The 24,038-nt window shown below is 30.1% G+C and overlaps 2 protein-coding genes across 4 annotated transcripts in view; one reads left to right on the top strand and one right to left on the bottom strand.

Annotated features, from left to right (window-relative positions):
• LOC111715385 (uncharacterized) overlaps positions 1 to 3,414 on the top strand; it is a 17,538-nt gene extending 14,124 nt beyond the window's left edge. The window contains exons 10-12 of one of the 2 annotated variants that reach the window (XM_023490695.1): positions 883 to 989; positions 2,158 to 2,219; positions 2,400 to 3,414. In XM_023490695.1, the coding sequence (XP_023346463.1) occupies positions 883 to 989; positions 2,158 to 2,219; positions 2,400 to 2,516 (286 nt within the window). In that variant the 3' untranslated portion in view covers positions 2,517 to 3,414. Of the gene's footprint in view, positions 1 to 502; positions 591 to 882; positions 990 to 2,157; positions 2,220 to 2,399 lie in introns of those variants that run through there. The other variant, XM_023490696.1, reaches the window with a different exon arrangement.
• A 3,312-nt stretch (positions 3,415 to 6,726) lies between these two features.
• LOC111715383 (octopamine receptor beta-3R) lies at positions 6,727 to 23,953 on the bottom strand. 2 transcript variants are annotated; one of them, XM_023490691.1, is made up of 12 exons: positions 23,894 to 23,953; positions 20,246 to 20,338; positions 18,217 to 18,265; positions 18,094 to 18,146; positions 17,185 to 17,254; positions 15,812 to 15,867; positions 12,573 to 12,642; positions 12,005 to 12,117; positions 11,534 to 11,648; positions 9,236 to 9,331; positions 7,893 to 8,000; positions 6,727 to 7,237 (listed from the first exon to the last, which is right to left on the bottom strand). In XM_023490691.1, exons 1-12 carry the CDS (start codon positions 23,950 to 23,952, stop codon positions 7,187 to 7,189), a joined length of 933 nt encoding a protein of 310 aa, XP_023346459.1. In that variant the 5' UTR covers position 23,953; the 3' UTR covers positions 6,727 to 7,186. The 2 variants fall into 2 exon arrangements, with proteins under 2 accessions (XP_023346459.1, XP_023346460.1); XM_023490692.1 differs by having other exon boundaries at positions 7,907 to 8,000.
• Positions 23,954 to 24,038: the final 85 nt, after the last annotated feature.

Here is a 24,038-nt window from a genome sequence, read left to right as displayed (position 1 = left end):
TCAGAGTTTGAAGCCTTTTCTTTTTAGCTTTCTGGGACACAGTATTTCTTCATTACCGTGAATAATCTAAACCTATATACTGTTCCCGCATATTCATGGCTATTTATTTATTTTCGCAAAGACTGAAATTTAAGTAATATAGTATAAAACTCATTGAAAAATTGTCAAGACGACAATTGATAAATTCTTCCGATGTATTCGTGTTAAGGGTTTCACTGTACTATACTGTACTGTGTACTGTGTACTGTATAGGAATATAATGTCCTGGGATGCATTGTACTACTACTATACTGTACTGTGTACTGTGCACTGTATAGAACTATAATGTCCTGGGATCCATTGTACTACTACTATACTGTACTGTGTACTGTATAGAACTTTAATGTCCTAGGATGCATTGTACTACTACAATACTGAACTGTGTACTATGTACTGTATAAAACTATAATGTCCTGGGATGGATTGTACTATTATACTCTATTGTGTGCTGTGTACTGTATAGAACTATAATGTCCTGGGATGCATTGTACTACTACTATACTGTACTGTGTACTGTGTACTGTATAGGAATATAATGTCCTGGGATGCATTGTACTACTACTATACTGTACTGTGTACTGTGCACTGTATAGAACTATAATGTCCTGGGATCCATTGTACTACTACTATACTGTACTGTGTACTGTATAGAACTTTAATGTCCTAGGATGCATTGTACTACTACAATACTGAACTGTGTACTATGTACTGTATAAAACTATAATGTCCTGGGATGGATTGTACTATTATACTGTACTGTGTGCTGTGTACTGTATAGAACTATAATGTCCTGGGATGCATTGTACTACTACTATACTGTACTGTGTACTTTGTATTGTATAGAACTATAATGTCCTGGGATGGATTGTATTACTACTATAAACCTGAATACCTGGATTGGGTGGCTGACTCCTACACGTGTGACGAGGAATGGGTTCCAATGGAGACAGGTCATTTAAAAAAAATTGATTTTCTCCACTTTTTTGAAAATCATCTTTTTAAATAAATAGATGTTTCACGCACCAATCATAGATAATAATTAAAAATTGACATTGACTCTATAATTATTCTCAAGACACAAATAATTGTTTTATTTTCTCCCATATATATAATTCATGAAATTGGTCAATTTTACAAACAAATGTTTACGACCAATATGTCTAGTTTAGTTTGTCACTTTGTTCGTCACTCCTGTTCATAACACGCAAAGAATAATATGATTTCTTTCAATCAATTATATCTTTGATAATCTTGCTGGGTATATATTTTTCTTAGGTTAATTATTTGTTGAAGGTGTCAAGTCAAAATGTTTATAAAGAAATGAATTATCTGAATATGACGGTTCAGAAGTAAAAAGGAACAATTTCACTAATTCTTTGGGATTGTAAACATATTATTCATGAAACATAAAAATGGTGTATTGAAAGCAAATTGCAGACAAAGGCAAGTTTACTGGAGCAATAGATTATTTATATGAATGTATCCTATGACTAACTAATATCTCTGTGTATTGATATAAATAAAGACTAGACTAACTACTATCTCTGGTTTATTGATATGAATACAGACTAGACTTATTAATATCTCTGGTTTATTAATATGAATAAAGACTAGACTAACTAATATATCTTGTTTATTAATAGGAATGCAGACTGGACTAACTATGATCTCTAGTTTATTAATATGAATACAGACTAGACTAACTAATATCTTAGATTTATTGATATGAATAAAGACTAGACTAACTAATATCTCTGGTTTATTAATATGAATACAGACTAGACTAGACCAATATTTCTGGTTTATTCATATGAATACAGACTAGACTAACTAATATCTCTGGTTTATTAATATGAATACAGACTAGACTAGACCAATATCTCTGGTTTATTAATATGAATACAGACTAGACTAAATAATATCTCTGGTTTATTAATATGATAAAGACTAGACTAACTAATATCTCTGGTTTATTAATATGAATACTGACTAGACTAATTAATATCTCTGGTTTTTTAATATGAATACAGACTAGACTAACTAATATCTCTGGTTTATTAATATGAATACAGACTAGACGATTATTAATCACGAACACTCCCTTTAATTAATAATTAGGTATGGATGGAGTAAGTGACTGGATCTGTACCTCTAGACTAAACTGTGATGATGGTGCCGAGGTAGTGTAGGGAGTTGGAATTGTTTTCAAGACACGAAAATCAAACTAAATTTTTATTCAATAATTTTATTATCTATGAATTTTTATGATTTTTTAAAAATAACTAACATTTTCCCATCGAATTCTTTCTTCGTTGTGTTAAAAATGTTTATTTCGTTTTTAACTCATCCTGTATTTTTAGATTACCAAGTGTGAAGGGAACTATGGGCACACCTACCCCTTCAATAAAGGATCTGACAAAATAGAAGCTGCCAGAATTCTTTGGAAGTTTTTCAAATCCCACCCTGCAAACATGTAGAGGATCTTTTAAACCTCACTCTGCAACCATGTGGACGGACGTTTTCTAATCGCACCCTGCAACCATGTTGATAAACTTTTTCTAATCCCATCCTGCAACCATGTAGACGAACTTTTTCAAATCCCATCCTACAATCATTTGGATGAACTTTTTTACATCACACCCTGCAACTATTCAGAGGAACTTTTTTTTAATCCCTCCTTGCAACAATGTAAACGAACTTTTTCACATCACACCCTGCAACTATTCAGAGGAACTTTTTTTAATCCCTCCCTGCAACAATGTAAACGAACTTTTTTACATCACACCCTGCAACTATTCAGAGGAACTTTTTCTAATCCCTCCCTGCAATAATGTAAACGAACTTTTTCAAATCCCACCTTGCAAATATTTAGACGAACTTTTTCTTATCCCCCCCTGCAAAATTATAAACGAACTTTTTCAAATCCCACAAAGCAAATATTTAGAGGAACTTTTTTTAATCCCTCCCTGCAATAATGTAAACGAACTTTTTCAAATCCCACCTTGCAAATATTTAGACGAACTTTTTCTTATCCCCCCCTGCAAAATTATAAACAAATTTTTTCAAATCCCACCTGCAACAATTGTAGATGAATTTTTTCAAATCCCACCCTGCAACAATTGTAGATGAACTTTTTCAAATCCCACCCTGCAACAATTGTAGATGAACTTTTTCAAATCCCACCTTGCAACAATTGTAGATGAATTTTTTCAAATCCCACCTGCAACAATTGTAGATGAACTTTTTCAAATCCCACCCTGCAACAATTGTAGATGAACTTTTTCAAATCCCACCTTGCAACAATTGTAGATGAACTTTTTCAAATCCCAGCCTTAAACCATGTAATTGTTTCTCAAAAATAAATATTTGAAATTAGCAACTTTTCAATAATACATATATTTGAAATTAAATTGTGTGAATTAAATGTCAATAACATCCCGCACTAGTTAATAAAAAAAGATTGGACAATACCAAAAATATAAAATAAAAAAATAAATAAGTTTTGAAATAGAAGACACTTTATTGAACTATTAAACAAATTTAAATTTTCCAAAGATAATTAGACCCAATATTCTTTGATAATTATATTTTCTCAAGACGACCTGTAAGACTCTGCTTTAAAAGAAATTGTAAATTCTAGTTAGGGACACTGTACACATCTTCCACAGACAAGGAGACTTTCGGATTGGCTCCATTCTTTTCAGAAATTAATCTAGCTTAATTGATTCTTAAACGGCGGTCGTATTGTTTGTGTATAATTCAAAAACTAATTATGTAAAATTTTACAGGTTATTCTGTTTTTGATTGATTGATAAAAGTGTTAATCATACAAATTTGGACTGATTTCGATACGAATCAACAGACTAGTTAAATTCAGTGCGAACCAGAAAACTATAGAATACGCAAACACGACTTTTAGACTCGCGGTTTGATTTTTAATAGTCCATTGAACATGAAATGTAATTACAGCAAATTCCAGTTAAATATCGCTTTTTTTACTCTACCTTTTTTTCCAACTGAACATATTATAGATAGATAAAAACAGAGTCGAAAATTTAGATAGAGATATGGCACAGTTACACAGATTTAACCAAGATTTAACTCGATATCCACAAGATAAATGTATTAATTTGATGAGTTAACTTTTTATTCTAATGCATTTTGACTGCTGGCTTCATCAGTGCGGCAAAGCTATGAAACATCTTTCTATAGAAAGTGGTCAGCCATGAAAAATAATTCTATTTCTAATATTTTAAGTCTAAAGGAGCTTCGATCCCCTTTTTAAAAGACAATATAAGCTTCTGCAATAACCTTTCATAATGCTACACAAATTTTGTTGATTATCTGTTTAAAAGCTGGATATAAATCAAAATTAAAATCGAAAGTTGTCTTCATGATATTGATATAATCGCCTACCACCGTAAAGTGAAGCCTAAAACAAAATAATTTTCGTCGATGCTTTCCTTTTAAGTATTGAACGAATTGAACCATTCCTTACCCCAAAACGAGCATAATATAGTTAATAGTTGACGGTTTATTTCGGCTCTTGAGATTTTTTTTTCAACAAAAAAGACGTTGTGATCCAATTTGTACATATACTGGGTCTCATTGTTAAATAATTAAAAGTGCAGAAGTTTTTCCACAACCTTAGTAAAATATTACAATTGAATAACTTAAAGTTTTTTCTTTAATTTTGATAATTAATGTTATAAATTCCTATGACCAGAATGTCATTGATTTTTATTTGAAAGATGGATCCCATGTCAGGCTGTGACACCCCTACTCTTGTATTTACATTAGAGCCCAAAGACAGTACACTGCAGTACAAAAAATTCGTACACCACTGAAATAACTTTTCTTGCCTTACATCCTTGGGTAAATGTAACAAACTTGCTCAAAAGACCGATTTTCCGTCAATTTTATAGATATAGATATAATAACACTATGTTTTGTAGAGACATTCATGAAACCAACACTTTTTCTTTGGAAATCAAAGACTATTATTATGTCGTTTCTTTTTTCCATGTTTATTTGTACAAAATTATGATTTAAAAGTTAATAAAAAGTCTGCATCTATAATTTTATATTTGATTAACAGAATGTTTAGTTATGAACAATTTTTGTAATCTGGTATAACAAATAATATGTTTTTTTGCTCTACACTATAATTTATAACAACGTCTTTGGTAAAAATAATCAAAGTTTTTTTTTCGTTTAATTAACAATAAGAAAAGAAAAAACTTTACAAAATAACAAGTATTTTTGTCACAATAAAAACTATAACTATAAATATTTACATATTTTTACTCCAAAATAACAGATTTGAAACAGGGTTACAAGCAAACGCATAATTATTCTTAGTTGTTAAATTTGAAGCATTCACAAAAATCCTATATTTAAAACAATTTGTTGCCTACATTTTGAAAGTAACTTTGATTTAAGCAAAAATGTTTTTTTAAAAAAAAATTTCTGTGTATGCTTCAAATTATAATCTTTTTCTAACGTATCCAAAAAAAATTACAATGAGACCCAAAAAACTATGAAAAAAAACCATATAAACTAAGTTGATTTCCAAGCTACTGTTAAAATGTTTTGCTTTATAACCACATCCAATACACATAACATTGACTTAACGGCGTTTACCTATTCCACTTGTTTATGGGCCCCACTGTATAAAATACAAGTTATTAAAGCCAATATATCTAAGTTTATTTGTAACCTTGTTTTGTAAAATATAACAATGATTAACAGCTTAAACATTTATGAGATCTATAATCTTATAATATTAACATTATTATGCATCATATTTCAATATGCGATAAAGTTATACAAGTTAGTTTTTATTTAACTAAATATTTTAAATTTAAGTTTTCACAGCCCTTTGTAAACTTTTATTGATCTCAGTAGCAACCAGAATATGAAATGTATGTATGTAAAATTTTTTGTTTATATGGAGATTGGAGACATTCGATTGGGCGCATTTTCGTTTAGTTTGTATAAATCTATTATTTTCTATAAGGTCATTGGTCTAATTAAAATAACTCCTTACCATGCCTCAAACTCTCTTTATAAATCCTTATATCTTTGAAATCTTAAATTGTAGACCCTAGATATTGGAACCATGGAATTCTGCTAATTCTATAAGTTTAAGATTGAAATGCCAAGGGTTCACATCTCCAGGTTGGTAAGGCATAGGAATTCGAAAATTACATTACTTAACAGGTAAAAAAGTAATTTTTCTTTGCGGATTTATTTGTACGACTTCGCCACAAATTCTTGTCAATTAACATCATTTGCATAATGAACTGAAAGTAAACTTAGAGAGCAAACAATTTTAAATTCTGAATAATATCTAAGATTTTTGTGAGGCATTAAAAAAAACACTATGCAAAATTCTAGTTACTTTTTCAGCATCCTTTCATGAAAAAAAAACTTTCCTTCTGTTCTATTTATTCAAAAGTTCTTGTGAAAAACTTAAAAGAAAAATTTACCAGAGATAAGAATTTACAAAGGAACTGAGTCTTTGTCACAAACTCTGATTTTCTAATTCCTATATCTTTGCAACTTAATGTTGTAGACCTTATATATTTCAAACTATGAATTCTTATAATTTAAGTTTGAAATACAATAATATAATGAATACTATGAATTCTTATAATTTAAGTTTGAAATACAATACAATAAGTTTGAAATACAATTCAGGTTACAAAGATATAGACATTAGAAAGTTTGAGTTTGTGGCGAAGACTCAATTCCTTACAGAGATGAAGATAATCCATTCCTTGCTTAAATGAAGTGTTAGCGTAATTTAAAGTGACCCTCTATGCAACGATGGCAAGACCCGATTCACAACTGTACTTGACACCATTATCTAGTCATTTATAGTGTTTATATAAATGTGCTCTTTAGACCTTGAGGCGGGTGCAAAATACTTAAATCTTGGTTTGATTTCAACCACCTCTCTTTCTATTTTTATTTTTTAAGATCAACTCTTTCCTTCGTGTATTTGATTTTAGAAGAATAAAGGAATAAAATGAAATTCATCCCGAAAAAGAAGAAAATGTACATCCACTTTTGATTTAGAGTTTTAGCATATTTTTAACAAATGTATTTTTTTTTGGTAGATTGGTAGGAGTAGAAGATCAGCCTATACAGCGTTAGGTTTTGGTTCCGTCGTAGAGGTTCTTGTGTGCTGCTCCTAAAAAAAGTATACATGGCGTCAAATATCAGGATAAAAATTGGTTTTTATGTAACCCATTACGTTCAGAATTCAGATGACCATACGAAATTTTTACTATTTTACTATTTTTACTTTTCTTAATTTCATGATTCCTTGCAACTGTAAACTTTCTTTGCAAATTATTTATCAAGCCTTTAAAAAACTATATTAAAGGCATAATCGTCAGGTTTCAAAGGTTTAAGGTCGTCTTTACAGTTTCATCCTTTGTGGATAATACTGTAAAAGTAAAAATAAATATGTGTAAACATATTTCCGACTCTTCTGCAGTTCCGGGAGGGGTCGCATCCTCCCCCCCCCTATAAAGACTGAAAAAGAGCCTGAAAAATATTAAAAATGTTTATTTCTACTTTTGACAATTATTAACATGTGACACTTATCATAGCATCCTTTTTCAATGGCTTTTCAAATAAATAAAGTTTAAAATTAATCAGTAACTCTGCAGCTTTTTAAAGAAAAATTATGGACTATTTTAGATTTTTTTGGAAACATCGATTAGCCTTTGGAATGTCCTCCAACATTTAAAATTGTAATTGTTATGTTAATTTTCATTGGATTATTAAAAATATTAGCTTTCTATTCCACTGTGTTATGGGTCCACTGCTGCATATCTTACCCTAAAATGTACACCTTGGGCTGAAGAGTTGAAGTTTCTTACATCTTTATTACAACAAGTACAGAGTCCCAGACACCCGAGAGTATCCAGGAAGGCTGGCTGGAATTCCTGATATAAGATTTAGTTTTAAATATTTTAAAGAAGATTGCAAGAAGAAAATATTGGATAACTTCATTTTAAAGTAGACATAAAGGGAGTTTTCGCGAAAAATGGTAGGGCGCATTTTTCCTTTCAGATCGCAAATTATTAAATTAAATTTGAAACTACCAATAAAACTACGCAACATTATAAGCATTCTATATAAAATTAAATTTAATATCAGCCTAATAAAACCCTTTCATTTTTCGCGAACACTCCCTTTAAGGCGGGGAGAGAGATAGGGGTTGATTACATTATTTGACATAATGGACAGTTCAGGAAATATTAAAGAAAAAAAGGGGGAAAAACTATCAACAGTCAGAAGCAACAGGATAAATAATGTTTGAGAATATTCTCAAAAACCTGTTTGTAAGCGGGCAGCAGTTACATTTTTGGCGAAAACAACATCGATGTTATAATAATTATAATTGTTCTTACTTTTTAATCAGAAATAAATTGAACCCTTATCACGAAAAGGAGAATTATAGTACACATACAGTAGACTACATTCAAAACATCTATATGAATATATACATTGCTTGTCTCGGTGTCCGGGTCTGTTTGTCAGTACTTTATGTTTAATAAACGTCAAAACGGCTATGCCGATCTGGCCCACATTTTTATGAGGCCTCAAATGAAGCTGCTAAAAATTGCAAAAAAAATTGTCTTACAAAATTTTCAATTTTCGCAAAGTTTTGAAAATCCACCAAAAAAATTATAAATCCACCAAAAAAATGTATCATTGTTTTATCGAAAATGATGCAAGGTACAATTAAAAGATTTTAGCACCCTAATAGTAGGGTTTGCAGAGAACGAAACGTTTCGCAATATTTTCGCGAAATTTCGCATTTTTTCGCAAAATGAATGAAGCGAAAAATGCTAAAACGAAGAGAAATTTCGAGAAAAAAAAATTTACGCGAAAAATATATTTTAGTACAAATTCAGAATATATAATACAATCAAATCATAAAGTACACATTCATAATATACATTAAATACTTCAAACATATAGTATACATTCAGAACATATTGTTCACATTTAGAACATTAAGTACACATTAAGAACATGTACTTTACATTTAAACAGTACATGTTTCATGATATTTATTAGGAAACTTATATCTACACTTCAGAAATCATTTATTACAAAAAAAATTGAGGAAGATATTGTCATTTTTTTTCTTAAATACTTAAATCTTAAATACCTTGAACTTAACAGCATAGATAAATGGATTGACAGCTGAGTTACAGTACCCCAACCAGAATACAAATGTTATCCAGTAATCAGGAACTACGTTATACTAAACAAATAACAATTAAAGTTGTTCATTATAATCCTAAATTTTGTTAGCAAATAAATCGTTTAGAAAAGAGTAATCAAACGTTTAAAAATAAAAAAAATAATTCTGAAATAGAATATTTGTGTAAATCTTAACTTTTAATTGGTCTTTCATGCTATACAACATTTAAAAATTTTTGATTTCAAATAGTCGAAACATATTTAATAAAAAACGTTATGCTGTCTAATTTTTTAGTTAAGTTTTCATTTAGGTTTATGAAATTTCAGACTATAAATTACGAAATAAAAAAGCAATCAGGGTGTCCCACGAGATATGACAGTAGGTCTTCAATTTCATTGTACTAGCTTGGGAACCCGGCGCTGCCAAAGATTAAATATATATAAATATTATCTTTGGACGCTGCCCAGATGTTCTCTTACTAAAAGTTACTCCCGCCTTTTACCCGCACTTGAACGATTTAACCGGAAAACTGAAATTTCGCTATTCAAGACGTCAACCCACTCAAATTAGAATTTCAAAAGCTAAAAATATTTCTGTGGATCTCCTGAGTTCTCCAATCAAAATTTTAGGCAAATTGGTCCAGACGTTCCTGAGTTATGATCGGACAAACAAACAGACATACAGAAATTACAACCTTTTAAAATAGAATAGATGTTTTTAAAGACTTTTTACAGTTTATTTAGTTTTAAAAAATCTGTTACTCAAATTACTTTAAAATCAATTTTACTATAATTTGACTGCCATGAAATATTTTTTATTATTCTCTTTGGTATCAAACAACTTAAACATTATGGAAAAGACATTTTAAACTATTTACCAATTTTCATGTTTCGTGGGGCACCTATAGCTTGCATTCAAAAACAGAAAATCGCTTATTTTGTAACAAAAGTTATATGACTGCCAAATAAGCAATTTTTTCTTGAAGATAAGCAATTTGGCAGCCATCCAAGCATTGTAATAAGAGAATAAAACAATATTTTAAACCAATATATAAAATCGGTTTAAAATAATCTGGTATAGGTAAAAGTATAATATATAATTCCGATAAATAGCTTTAGTCTGCACTTGGGAGAACTAGAAGAAATCCTGAGGGATTAACCCTATCACTGATGGGGTACTTGAAAACCAGGATATGCTGGGGTGGGGGTCAATTTGACCCCCCCTCTAAATCCCATGTTTGATGTCCAAATATGACAAATGATACATCATTGGAAAGCTCTTGTGCTCTACTTTTAGAATCTGCAAAAATTTGCAAATTTGCAAAAAATAAATTTTTTATCGCAAAATCCAGTTATATGGTAAAAATGTTTTGCAAAAAGTAATTTTTCCAAAAAATGATAAATTATACATTGTTGAAAAGCCCTTGACCATGCCATTTCAAATATGCAAAAAATTTTACGAAATTTTAAATAACCTGATTTTTAATCAAGAAAAACTAAAAATGTGCAAATTTCCTTTGACAGGTTTTTTGCAAAAAAATTTGTAATTTTTTTTTTATGCAAAACTTGTGCAATTCGTTTCCTTATGTCAAAGGCTTTCCAAAAAGCTAAATTTTATCAAAATCTGACAAGTGGAAGTGGGTCAAAGCAAAGATTTTGTTTGTTACAGGAAAAAGCAGTCATGTAGGCAGTGTGCCTGAGGACTCAGGCAGTTAGTATTAAAGCCCGGTTTTAGGCCTAAAGGGAGGGCTTTGGGTATGCAGGAAAAGTCAGAAAATTTCAACAGCCTCAGTCCAATACTTTTTGAGTTATGTAAAAAAAACTACAGGGGGGGGGGTCAACTTGACCCCCCCCCCAAGCAGGAATAGGGTTAAATGGTAATTCCCAGCAAAATCTGTTCGCAAAAGTAAGGATTTTTTTGAGAAAGTAGTATCAATGATCATGAAATCAAAAGGTTTAATTTCTTTCAATGAAGCATTTTTTACTTTTTAAACGGTGTTCCATATCAATAGATTATCTCCAAGCTTTAACGCCAAAATACTGACATAATACTCAAAAAGTCTGGTATTTTCTGCAAACATTTTTTAAGTGATGTGAGACACCCTGTAGTTGTTGAAAGAAAGTAAATATTTGTCTCGTTGTTTGCAAAATTCGTTTGAGAAATACTTTTGTGTGTTATTATTAAACCAAAAATGGCTGGAAGCGAGGGGGCGGGGGTCTTTTATTAAGTGTCGAGAGTTTGCGGAGGGGGGAAGAAACTTACCGTGAATGAGTCTATGATGTATGTGAGAAAGAAAGGAAACCAGCACACCAAGTAGACCACTAACAGGATTAACAAGGTTTTAGCAGCGTTTATATTCTCTCGCAAAGACTCGTTCCTAGATTCAGTTGATTAACACTAGGTGTCTCTGTAGTCTGTACACCATTTCAATTTAAAGGGACTGTGACTTTACAATTAAAGAGGAACGCGGTGGTGCACGTTAAGCTTTGCCTGAATGAGAAATCCAGTTTTTTCTTCGAACATTGAGTATTACTCAATTGTGGTGTACACTCTAATTTAGTGACTTTCGAATTTCTGCTGAAGAAGCCATTAGGGAAATAGTAAAAATGAAATCAGTTCCACAAATCAAATTATTGGTCAGATATTGGTTTCAAATGGACTGTCATTCTTTATTACGTCTGTTCCCAAAATTAATGCACTTTTTTATAATTTATGAATGTAAAATTAGTTTACCTCTCTACTGCTGGTGAGGTACTGATTGTCCTGTTCAAAGACCCCATCTGATATTGGGATGAATAGGAGGTTCGAGAACTAGAATCAGGGGCTGCCAAGGGATCAATCAAACCCTAGAAAAGTGTTTAAATTGCTTTTAAGCGATTTAATTTAATCATTTGCCAAAATGTATAAATTATCTTTTATATTCTTGATTTAACATGGGAAATATTTCAAATAATAATTCAAATAAAAATTTTATTTTATTTTATTTTTTTTCTTTATTTTATTTGATTGGTTTGATTATATTTGACGATATCTGTGTTTATAAACTTTGATATTGATTGATTCGCAAATGAATTAATTGATTGTATTATGGATTTGTTTAATTAATTGTTTTTTTTTGAGATACTTAGTCGGTTATTCATTTTTTTTGTTAATTTCTTTGATTCTAGAACCGGTTTAGTTGACTAATTAAAAGTTTGATGTTGATGATGATCTAAACCTCATATTTCGGTGCAGGTTTACCCGTCTCAGTTTTAAGCTTGATCAATTTAATCGTTTGATTGATTGATTGATGTTGTATTACCTGAGTACCACTTGAAAAAGTTCCTAGGTTTGCTATCTGTGTGAGCCCTGAGCCCGCAGAGAAGGTTGACCTATAACAGTAAGATTCAGAAAGCTGTGACGACAGTAAAGTAATCTGTATTTGATGCTGTAAACAGCAATTAGTTTTTCAGTACATTGTAAATCAACTCATTTAGTTAAATGGGTCTGTGTACACTGCACAATTGCTGTCTTTTATGTTTATTTAAAATCATAACTTGAGTGTCCAAGTCGTCTAACTTTTCCATAGTTTTTTAAATCTCACTGTACAATATTTTATAGATTCAATAAAAACCATTTTATTCATACTTTCATTCATACTTCAATAGACAATTTACTGAAATGGGAAAAGAAAGAAAGAGCAAAAGAGGGAGGAAGGGGTGGGATGGGGGGGGGGGGAGAGAAGGGAGATCTATAAATATTTAAATTTAATATTGTGAGTGCAAAAAGAATAGAAAAGTAAAGTGAAAGAGAATATCTTCAGGGTAAAACAGTTTCAAGACTTATCAAATTTTGTGTATTCAAAATCACAAAAACTCAATTTTGAATTATCTCGAAAATTTCTGTCTAAAAGTAAATTTGTCCGTTTGCTTATTGGAAATTAAAAGCATTTAAATTCTGTATAGTTTTTAAATAAGAGAAGTTATGAATTATGATTGAAAACAGATAAAATTTTCTTACATTCAATTTTTCTTATTTGAACATGAAAATTATATTTCTAAAATATAAAACTCTTAAAACAGTGGAATTCTAATTGTCTTTCTTAAAATTAAAGATTTAACGATTTACAACTTTACTATTTCTAGAAAAAGGTCCAAATTGTTTAGATATATCAAGTTGCAACTACAATTGCAAATTACAAATTTTTAGCGTTATTTTGCATGAAAAGAAAAACCCCATATCAACCTTCATTTCCCCTGGTTTTCTGGTTCTCAAGGTGGACACATTATTGTTGGAATTATATGATCTCAACATTTTCAAAATTATTTTACCCAAAAATTACATGACAGTTAACACAAATTAAACTAAGGTTGAATAAAAATGTCTTGTCTTGACTGAAATAAAAATGTTGAAAATGTTTAATAAGAAGTGCTTGGATGACACAAATATTGCAAAAAAAAGTTGAATTGTCAGCATTGTTGAGATTAGAAAACTACAAAACAGGAGACACTAGATTCTACTCAATCTAAAGGATAAAAGATTTAGAAGAATTTTCTATTTTAAGGAAGATCAGAGAAGAATTCCTGTCAAATATCACATCAAATACAAATCCCCAGAAAATTCAGTGTTCATCAAAAATAATTGATAGGAAAATATCTTTAATAATAGATATCTTTTATAATGGATAGATTAGACACTATCATTTATAATGGATAGATTAGACACTATCTTTTATAATGGATAGATTAGACACTATCTTTTATAATGGATAGATTAGACACTATCTTTTATAATAGATAACTTAGACAATATCTTAAATAATGGATAAATTAGACAATATCTTTTATAATGGATAGATTAGACACTATCTTTTATAATGGATAAATTAGACACTATCTTTAATAATGGATAGATTAGACACTTTCTTTTATAATGGATAACTTATACAATATCTTAAATAATGGATAGATTAGACAATATCTTTTATAATGGATAGATTAGATACTATCTTTGATACGGAAAGCTTAGACAATAGCTTTAATTATTGATAGCTTGGACAATATCTTTGATAATAGATAGCTCAGACAATATCTTTAATTATTAATAGCTTAGGCAATGTTTTTAATAATGAACAAGAATGAGAGATCCATGTTTACCTTTTTGAAAATTAATTATTTTCAATTGTGGTTATTTTACAAAAGTAACTTACGCACTTCTACTGTGGAGAGACAATGGGACAATTATAAAAATAAACACATTTAAAGCTAGAAATATCTTCTACTTTATTGATCGTTTAAAGGTGTAAAAGGGTACCGTTGTGAATGGGGTTACTAAGAAAATAAACAGCAGTACCTTTAACTGAATTTCAAAATTTTATTAAATATCAAAGTTAGAGTAGAAGGCTTAGCACCCAGATGAAACATTTTTGAAATAAAATAAATATACTCGCTTTTATTTCTTTGATCTATAATTTCCTTTAAGTTAGATAAGAGAGCGTGGCTTGAATACAGAGTACAAGATGTATAGAGTGAAAGGACAATGGAAGAGGAGATGGGCCAAGGGGAACTGTGTGTTTGTGGGTCCTCTCCCAATCATGATAGGGTTAAAACAGAAGAAGGTTAGGAGACTACTAAAGCTTAGCTTAGATAGGAAAAAATGTCTCTCTGAATAGAAACCAATTTATCTATGTGCAGTCAGCAAATACACAAATTAGAGACAAATATTCAGAATAAAAGACTTTTATAAACCTCTAAATATTTGTTTGTCTGAGAAAACGTAACTTACGTCCACAAATAACGATAAAAAATGGGGCAATGTATACACCCTCTCCTTCATTCAGTATAAGGTAGAATGTTAATTATTCTCCTACTTATTCACGTCTAACAGTAATAATTTTTATGCATACTCATTTACATCAATTACAAATATTTGTCTCTGACATTGATTAAAAGAGTTGCATTGAGCAACTGAAATTTTGTTTTTAAAATGACACGGTTTTATCCAGCAGAGACAACGAAGAAAATTAAGAGTTTTTACATCGTTTTAAAGTAAGACAAACGACGACATTTCTTTCTGATTTAAAACTAAGGGATTAGTGTGTGTAGGAACGTGATTTTAACTTTAAGATACTATGCTTTTAGGGCGCTTCGCGCCAATCTTCTATTTAAATTGTGACCATGTTCTTTTTGTTTAAATTTTAAAACAAAGAAGAAAACATTTTTGCGGATTTTTAAAAAAAAATCGTGGATTTTCAAGAATTTAATTTTTTTTTACGAAATTAAGAACTTTTAAAACACATTCTTTTTAAATTTTTATCATTCATAATCCTTCCTTGTGGTCACGTGATGTCCCACAAAAAATTGGGCCCGATCGGTTCAGACGTTTTGACGTTTATTGGATACAAACAGACAGACAAACAGACAGACAAGCCAAATTTATATATAGAAGATAATTTGTAGAAAATGATATGTTTTAATGTAAACCGAAAACTAAATCTTTTCATTTTCAGGTATTTTCTTTTGATTAGAAAATGGTCAAGATTTGTTTATTAAAAAATCTAACCTTCTTATTTGATGCTTGATGTCAGCTCTATGCTTTTCTATAGCGCACATTGTTATCTAAACAGATATTAAACAAGAAAATTCATTTGTAGAAAAGATCTAAGAAATACAGGGTGAGTCAAAAAAAAGTGTGATTTGCGGCGCCTGGTGCAAAATTGTACCTTTTTTGTGTAACTCTCCTGTATGGTGTTTTTTTCAATATTTTTTGAAAATCTGTAATTTTTTTTTGGTACTTCAATGGCCCAAAAAAAATTCGCGAATCTTTTTTTCTCCTAAAATCTAAGTTTTTCCGGACAAATTGTTTTTTAATGGTTCTTAAGGTTTCAACTGAACAGCGTGTATTTAATACTTAAGAATATACAAAGAAGAAAGGAATGAGAGAATTTAAATAACTTCCTAAAAATTTGACCAGAACTAAAAGTTGCGAATGTTAAGTGATTCTTTGATTCAATCTTTGAAAAATTTTAGATTTCGATAGAAATAATTTATGCACATTTTGCTTTTCTGAACTTTTGATTTTGAGAAGAAAAAAAGGTTCGCAGATTTTCTCTTGTACCATTGGAGTACCAAAAAAAATTACAAATTTTCAAAAAAATATTGAAAAAACACAAAAACAGAAGAGTTGCACAAAAAAGGCGCCGCAAATCACGCTTTTTTTACTCACCCTGTATATTCAGCAGGTGCTGAAGGGTTTCAAGAACAGTTATTTTATAGTCTTAAAGGGACACAAGGGTAAATTCAAGTCACCCAACAGGCAAAGATTAAGATGCTGATTCCCAACAGTACCCTCGAAACCTATATCTGATCAATTATGTGGAAAATTCTGGATGCCCTCTTTTCAAGATTTAGGGGTTTTTCGTTTACAATAACCTTAAGGCAGAAGCCCAAAGAAGTTACGGGCAGTCGGCGTAGAACAGATTCTCTCTCTGCCTTTAAGTTATACGCAGCATGCGCGTAACTCCTTTGGGGTTATTGTGAACGAAAAACGTCTAAATCTTGAAATGACGACATCTAGCGTCATATCTGTTATTGTAATTAATCTATGGAGAAACCATTATTAAAATCATTTTTCAAAACTATCAACAATTAAATCTATATTCATTAAACGCCCCCCTCCCCCCTCACACAGCCTGGTTAGGGTTAAGCTTTTAAGGGTACCGTTGTTAATCAGGAGTTTTAATCTTTTCGTGTATAGGTCACTTGAAATTACGCGGTTCGTCCCTCTAAACCAAATGATTAAATTGTTAAAAAGTCAAAAAGAAGCATAATGTAAATATCGCGAACTTTCAAAATGGATTTGAATGTAAAGATATAAAAATGTATAGATTATAAAAATGTATAGATATAAAAAAATTTAAAATATAAAAGTATAACCTGATAATAGAAATAAATGATTCCAGCTGAAGGTAGCCAAAACGAAACTGAGCTAGATACAAGAGCATACCTAAACAAAACAAATATGTACAGTACCGCAAGTGCTGCGGTATGTTGAAACACTTTAGAGTACAACCACTCACAAGTACAGAATTAACTACTCAGTAAAGTACTGTTTACAGTAAAAAACAATATTCAAAGTGCAGTACATTACAGTACATAACAGTACAATACAGTACAGTAAAGTAGAGTACAGTACAGTACAGTACAGTACAGTACAGTACAGTACAGTACAGTAGTACAGTACAGTACAGTACAGTACAGTACAGTACATTACAGGTACATTACAGTACAGTACAGTATAGTACACTACATTGCAGTACAGTTCAGTGCAGTAGAGTACAGCACAGTACAGTACAGTACAGTACAGTACAGTACAGTACAGTACATTACAGGTACATTACAGTACAGTACAGTATAGTACACTACATTGCAGTACAGTTCAGTGCAGTAGAGTACAGCACAGCAAAGCACAGCACAGCACAGCACAGCACAGTACAGTACAACACAATGAAAAAATTGGGATGCTAATTTCTTAGAGAGACTGATTACTTACCCACCCTGTAAATAGAACTTGTTATTCAATCCCCCACTGTTCGTTATTTCTTTGAACAAGGAGATTATACGATAAATTACTTAACCTGGGAGTTTTCATGAGGATAATTAAATTGAGGAAAACCCCAATTAGCCTTCATATGTTCTGAACCTTCTTGAGCTCCCTCGCTACGTCCGGGAGGCTCATAAACCCAAAAAGGTCTCGGAGGCCCTCGGCCCTCCCTTTACTTCCCGCGGCGTTTAAGCAGTAAAATGATAGATATAAAGCAATGTTTAAGCTAAAACTATACTTACCACTGATTAACAATAAAATCACATCTACAGTTATCTCTGTTTATCAAGAAATCCTTAAAAAAAGAAAATAATGATATTTAATTAAGATTATCTAATATATAACGTTTACAATAAAATTTTTACCTGCGTGGTGTATATGTTTGTATAGATAGGAACTATCGCAATAATAAAACTAAAAAAAATTATGTTATCTAAATTTAATATTTTTAAGTTTGACTTTTTTGTTTAGTTTTACTCTTTGATCCCAGTAGAGTAGATATACTTTGAATTAATTAACATGAATATGTTCTATTCATACTAGTTTGGGAACCCAGCTATGACTGGAGACCTAAACAATTGTTCAACCCAAGCTAAGAATGAGTTACAAAATCACAATGTAATGTGCATGATGTGCAAGCTCTTGCGGCAAAATTCTATCAGTATTTTTCCAAAAACAAGATTTAAACCTACGCTAGAAACATCCTGGTTGCATTTTTAATTTATATATGCCTAGAGCTACAAAATATATGTGTACATTGGTGAGGTAAAGACAAAGACCAAGGCGTTGCGACACTTTAAAGTCTAGGCTGTCTTAAAAAACTGATTACTAACTTTATCTAGTTGTCTAGATCTCAGTTCAATGGGTTTATGAGTTTAGATGATCAAACAAACAAACATACAGAGATTTTTGTATAGGATATGTGTTCTTTGTAACCTTACTGTATAGAATATAATTAGCACTTAAACTTTTTATTATTTAGTTTTTTCGTAAACACATACAAACATTATGAAACTCATAAATTTCATGTTTAATGTGCATAAAAATGATTAAACACAGACACATAATTTCGAAACTATTTTGATTTTAGCAGTACATTTCGTTGTATGTAGTCAAATTCAAAAATGTAAATGAAGTCAGATCTTTGTTGTTGTGAATCTCGAGATCAAACATCGATCAATTAGCATCTTATGTAGATCTACGGAAAAATCTAATTCCTCTTTAATATCACGTGATTAAGTCCTACCCAGCAGAAAAACTTTAATTTTAGGGTCAAGCATTGATCCTTAAATTTAAAAATTCCGATCTCTTGTGAAAATAAACACCCCTGTTTTGAGTAATGCATTATATCATTCATGAGGATGTATTTACTTTATATAAGAACAAATTAAACAAAATTTAATTATTTTCGATTATTCTTTTTGCTTTCTTTCGCATTGACGATTGTTTAAAGTTAATTTGACGGTTTTTAATTTGACTCTTACAGCTTTTTTTTCTCTTTGCTTTTTGATTTTGTTTTGTTTTCAAGTTTAATTTTACTACAGATTGTTATTTTTTTTTTACTAATCGACACAATTTAAAAAGTATATTACATTTTGAGGTTTTAGCAAAAACTTAATGTAAAAGAAATATAAACACTTTTTTCTGAATCTTATAAAAGTGTCTTTTAAATTTCCCATCATTTAGTATGTGTTCATTAACTCTGTGCTAATGATATAAAAAAACATCAAAATACAGTTTTCACTTTGAAGTTGTTTATTATACACTTTACAATATTTGGATTTTATAAAGTTTTTATTTGTTATAAAATATTCTTTTTAATAAAAATCTAATTATGTTTTTATATTTCTCTTGGCTATGTACAGAAAAGCAATAAAAGACTGCAAACATTATTAGGTAAAATAATTTATTTTTGATTTATAATAGTTAATTATATAATCTTGTTTAGTTTATATTCCTAGACATATATAATATATAATAGATAATTATGTAATATTGTTTAGTTTATATTCCTAGACATATATATAATTCAGAAGAGTATTTGGCACAATTGTTTTAGTTTTCGCCTTTACTTAAAAGATTTAATTTTTAAATTTTTAAATTTTAAATAAAATAAAGATAATTTAATCATTATAACTTAACTTTCAATTTCTCTAATCTACGAATTTAAGAAAAATATAAATTAGGCAGGATAATTTAAAAGTTCTCTGTTCTGGAACGGAATTTTTTGAATTGAAGGAGTCGCTAAACAACCTCCCGCCGGTTCAAATCCTGAATCATTGATTCAAATACTCATAAATCTTAAACAAATCTCAGATTCAGGATTTGAACCGGCGGTAGTTAGTTCAGCGATCTCTCTTCAATTTGTTAAATTCTGATCTTGTTATGTTATACCTGACAACCCAACATGAGATTATTAGAAGAATAACAACAGTTTTAGTGAAGTATTGATGATATGTTTCTGGAGATCGAACAATCTGGAACCACCTTAATAAATTTAACTTTTTTTTATAAATTCTCTGGAACCATCTGAAAATATCAAACGGTTTATTTATTCTCTGGAACCATCGGAAAATATCAAACGATTTAACAATTCTCTGGAACCATCTAAATATATCAAAATTTGTTATTTATTCCTTGGAACCATCTCATATTATAAAAACTTTTTAATTCTCTGGAACCATCTAAATAAATTAAACTTTTTTATAAATTCTCTGAAACCATCTAAAAATATGAACACTTTTTATACATTCTCTGGAACTATCTGAAAATGTCAATACTTTTTATCAATTCTCTGGAACCATCTGAAAATATTAACACTTTTTATCAATTCTCTGAAACCATCTGAAAATATGAATACTTCTTTATCAATTCTCTCGAACAATCTGAAATATGAATACTTTTTATCAATTCTCTGGAACAATCTGAAATATGAATACTTTTTATCAATTCTCTCGAACCATCTGAAAATATGAATACTTTTTATCAATTCTCTCGAACCATCTGAAAATATTAAGACTTTTTATCAATTCTCTGAAACCATCTGAAAATATGAATACTTCTTTATCAATTCTCTCGAACCATCTGAAATATGAATACTTTTTATCAATTCTCTCGAACCATCTGAAAATATGAATACTTTTTATCAATTCTCCGAAACCATCTGAAAATATTAAGACTTTTTATCAATTCTCTGAAACCATCTGAAAATATGAATACTTCTTTATCAATTCTCTGGAACCATCTGAAAATATGAATACTTCTTTATCAATTCTCTCGAACAATCTGAAAATATGAATAATTTTTATCAATTCTCCGGAACCATCTAAATATATCAAAACTGTTTACTTATTCCTTGGAACCATCTCATATTATAAATACTTTTCAATTATCTGGAATTAACCATCTGAAAATGCAAAACTTTTTATCTATTTTCTGGAATCTTTATATTTAACCAATATCAAGCTTGTTTGATATGATCTTTTTTTTAGCTTAACGATTCTCCTTGAATTTCGAGAGCAATCTCTTGAACGGGTTGGGATATAATGTTTTCCAATATATGTTGTCCAATGTTAGACGATGTATTATGTTTGTAGGTTAGGAAGCTGAATCCCTTAAAGGGAGTGACCGGCTATGTAAGGTAATTGAACTGAGTATGCAGTGTTGTCGAAAACTTCTTTAGGATTCATTTGAGACATATTTAACTTTTGTAAATCCTGTAAATCCTGAGTTTGAGCGCAAATTCGACGTTCAAAACTCCTGATTTGGGGGTGGATACGCTTTCAGAATTAGTTTTTTTAAATTATTAAATAACGACAACGAAAAATAAAGTAAAAATTAAACAGTAATCAAATTAGATGGCTAGGAACATATTTCACAAAAGAAAGAACCTGTCAAATCATTCGTTGGGATGTAACAAACATGAGTTAGTATACGGTGAATCTTCATCTAACGCCAGAGATGCGCCAGATGTCTGTTTATCATTTGTGTTATTGTTTACAATCTTTATCATTGTTGTTGTTACGCAAAAACTAGTTCTTCAGCCGTCCAAAAACTTCACAGCAAAGTGTACGGAAAACCTATCGCCCCTTCCTTCTATTCAATTCTCCTTGGCGTACATCATCAAGCTATATACTATAACCTCGTTATCTGGTCGCAAAAGAATTGCATCTGATATTTGTATAAAGACATCAATAGGACCCACCACCCTAGATAACAATTTGAATGCTTTGAATTCAAGTAAAAAATAATTATTATCTTTCCAAATATTATAAAGAAACAATCTTTCTTCCTTTTTTACTTTTTTTCTTGTTTTTTACTTTTTTCTTCTTCTTTTTCTTTATTTCTTTATTTTTTTACTTTGTTCTTCTTATTTCTTTTTTTTTCTCTCTATCTCTCTTTCTTTCTTTCTTTCTTATTTTCTTTCTTTCTTTCTTTCTTTCTTTCTTTCTTTCTTTCTTTCTTTCTTTCTTTCTTTCTTTCTTTCTTTCTTTCTTTCTTTCTTTCTTTCTTTCAATCTTTCTTTCTTTTTTTTTATGCTTTCTTTCAATGTTTCTTTCTTTTTTCTTTCTTTCTTTTTTTCGTTCTTTCTTTCTGTTTTTCTTTTTTTCTTTTTTTCATTCTTTCTTTTAATCTTTCTTTCTTTTTTTCTTTCTTTCTTTCTTTTTTTCTTTCTTTCTTTCTTTTTTTCTTTCTTTTTTTAGATGGGGTGGGTCTGGTGGTTGTAGAAAAGTGAAAATAACGGTGATTCAGGTATCCTGAAATTCAATAGCTTGTTAGCTATCGAACTTGTTGTTTTCCCGATAATTGAAAATATATGTTTTTTATTCCTTTCAGATGAGTTAGAAGGAAATGAAGTGCATCGAACTTATCTATGATAATGAAACAGAGCTCATTTAGATAAAGGACATACTTAGATCAAGTTAGTTTTGCGTGAAATAGGACCGAGGGGAAACCGCTCGGGGAAAAGAATGAAATAGATTAACTTTGATTTTAAATCCGGCAAAATTTAATAACTCTTCAGTTTTCAACCTTTCAGCATTTTACTTTCTGGATGGATACTGTTCAAATATTTTCAGAGTCTTATTGTACATTTTTGGCGCAAATTAAATTTCAAATTTTCCATGAAAACTAAAACACAAAATCTAAAAACTTTGTTACATTGCTGGTTTATAAACTGACAGAAAAAGAGAGAAAAGTTATTATGTTAATGATTATTTTTCTGGAATAATTCGTCTTTAATTTAAATGCAAATGAAATTTAAACTATAAATTCTGTTAAATTAAATAACCTAAGTTTGGCGTATCAAAGGTATAAATCATCAGGTTGCAAAGATATAAAGAATAGAAAATTTGAGTTTGACTCAATTACTTTACCCTTGTAAAGAATATAAAGTGTCATCAACTCGTTTTAATTTAAAAACAGTAAATTTAAATCTTGAATTACAAACAATGCAATTATCAGCGACATTTCTGAATAAAAATATAATAAAGACGTTTTACATTCTATTTTATTCTGATCATGACTTTAAAACTAATAGTAAACTATCGAGCATAAGTATTTTAATTGTTTCTTCTTTAAAGTTCAGTTTAAATTCGATATTACAAGAACTAATGCTGATTCTAATTTTACATTTTTCAATTTTTAACGATCATTCTTTGAAAGGGATTGTCCTTTTAATTCCAAGTGGCCATTTATTTAAATATTACCAATTTTCAAAGAAAAATCTTGAACATATCATTCATATTTGATCCGACCAAGCTTTCAAGGTTAACGTGGTAACAGACTAGCATTTGTTTAATGAAGGTTCACTTGAAATCAACCCTATCCCGATTGTGCTATTTTTGTCTAATATATATGGTGGGGGGGAGTTCCATCCCCCCCATATGATTTTGATAAAATGTTAAAGTTTTAATGTTCTATTTTCTGCCGTTTTTAAGTTATTTAGATAATAAAACTCACGGGGGGGGGGGGAACAACCCCCCTTTCAATCCTGGATTGGGAGGGGGGATTAAGTGTACAGTCCCTTTTAGTCTATTTTACCTGTACAGTGATATACAGAAAAGATTAAGTATACTGGCAGTACTAAACACAACATCCATTGCATTATCTTTCTTTNGATCTGTAATATATATATATAAGATCTCTTTTTTATAATCACAACTTAAAAAACCAATGACAGATTTGA

The sequence above is a fragment of the Eurytemora carolleeae genome, unplaced genomic scaffold (genome assembly GCF_000591075.1).
Source record: "Eurytemora carolleeae unplaced genomic scaffold, Eaff_2.0 scaffold1648, whole genome shotgun sequence".
Lineage (NCBI taxonomy): Eukaryota > Metazoa > Arthropoda > Copepoda > Calanoida > Temoridae > Eurytemora > Eurytemora carolleeae.
This window is presented reverse-complemented; position numbering and strand designations above follow the sequence as displayed.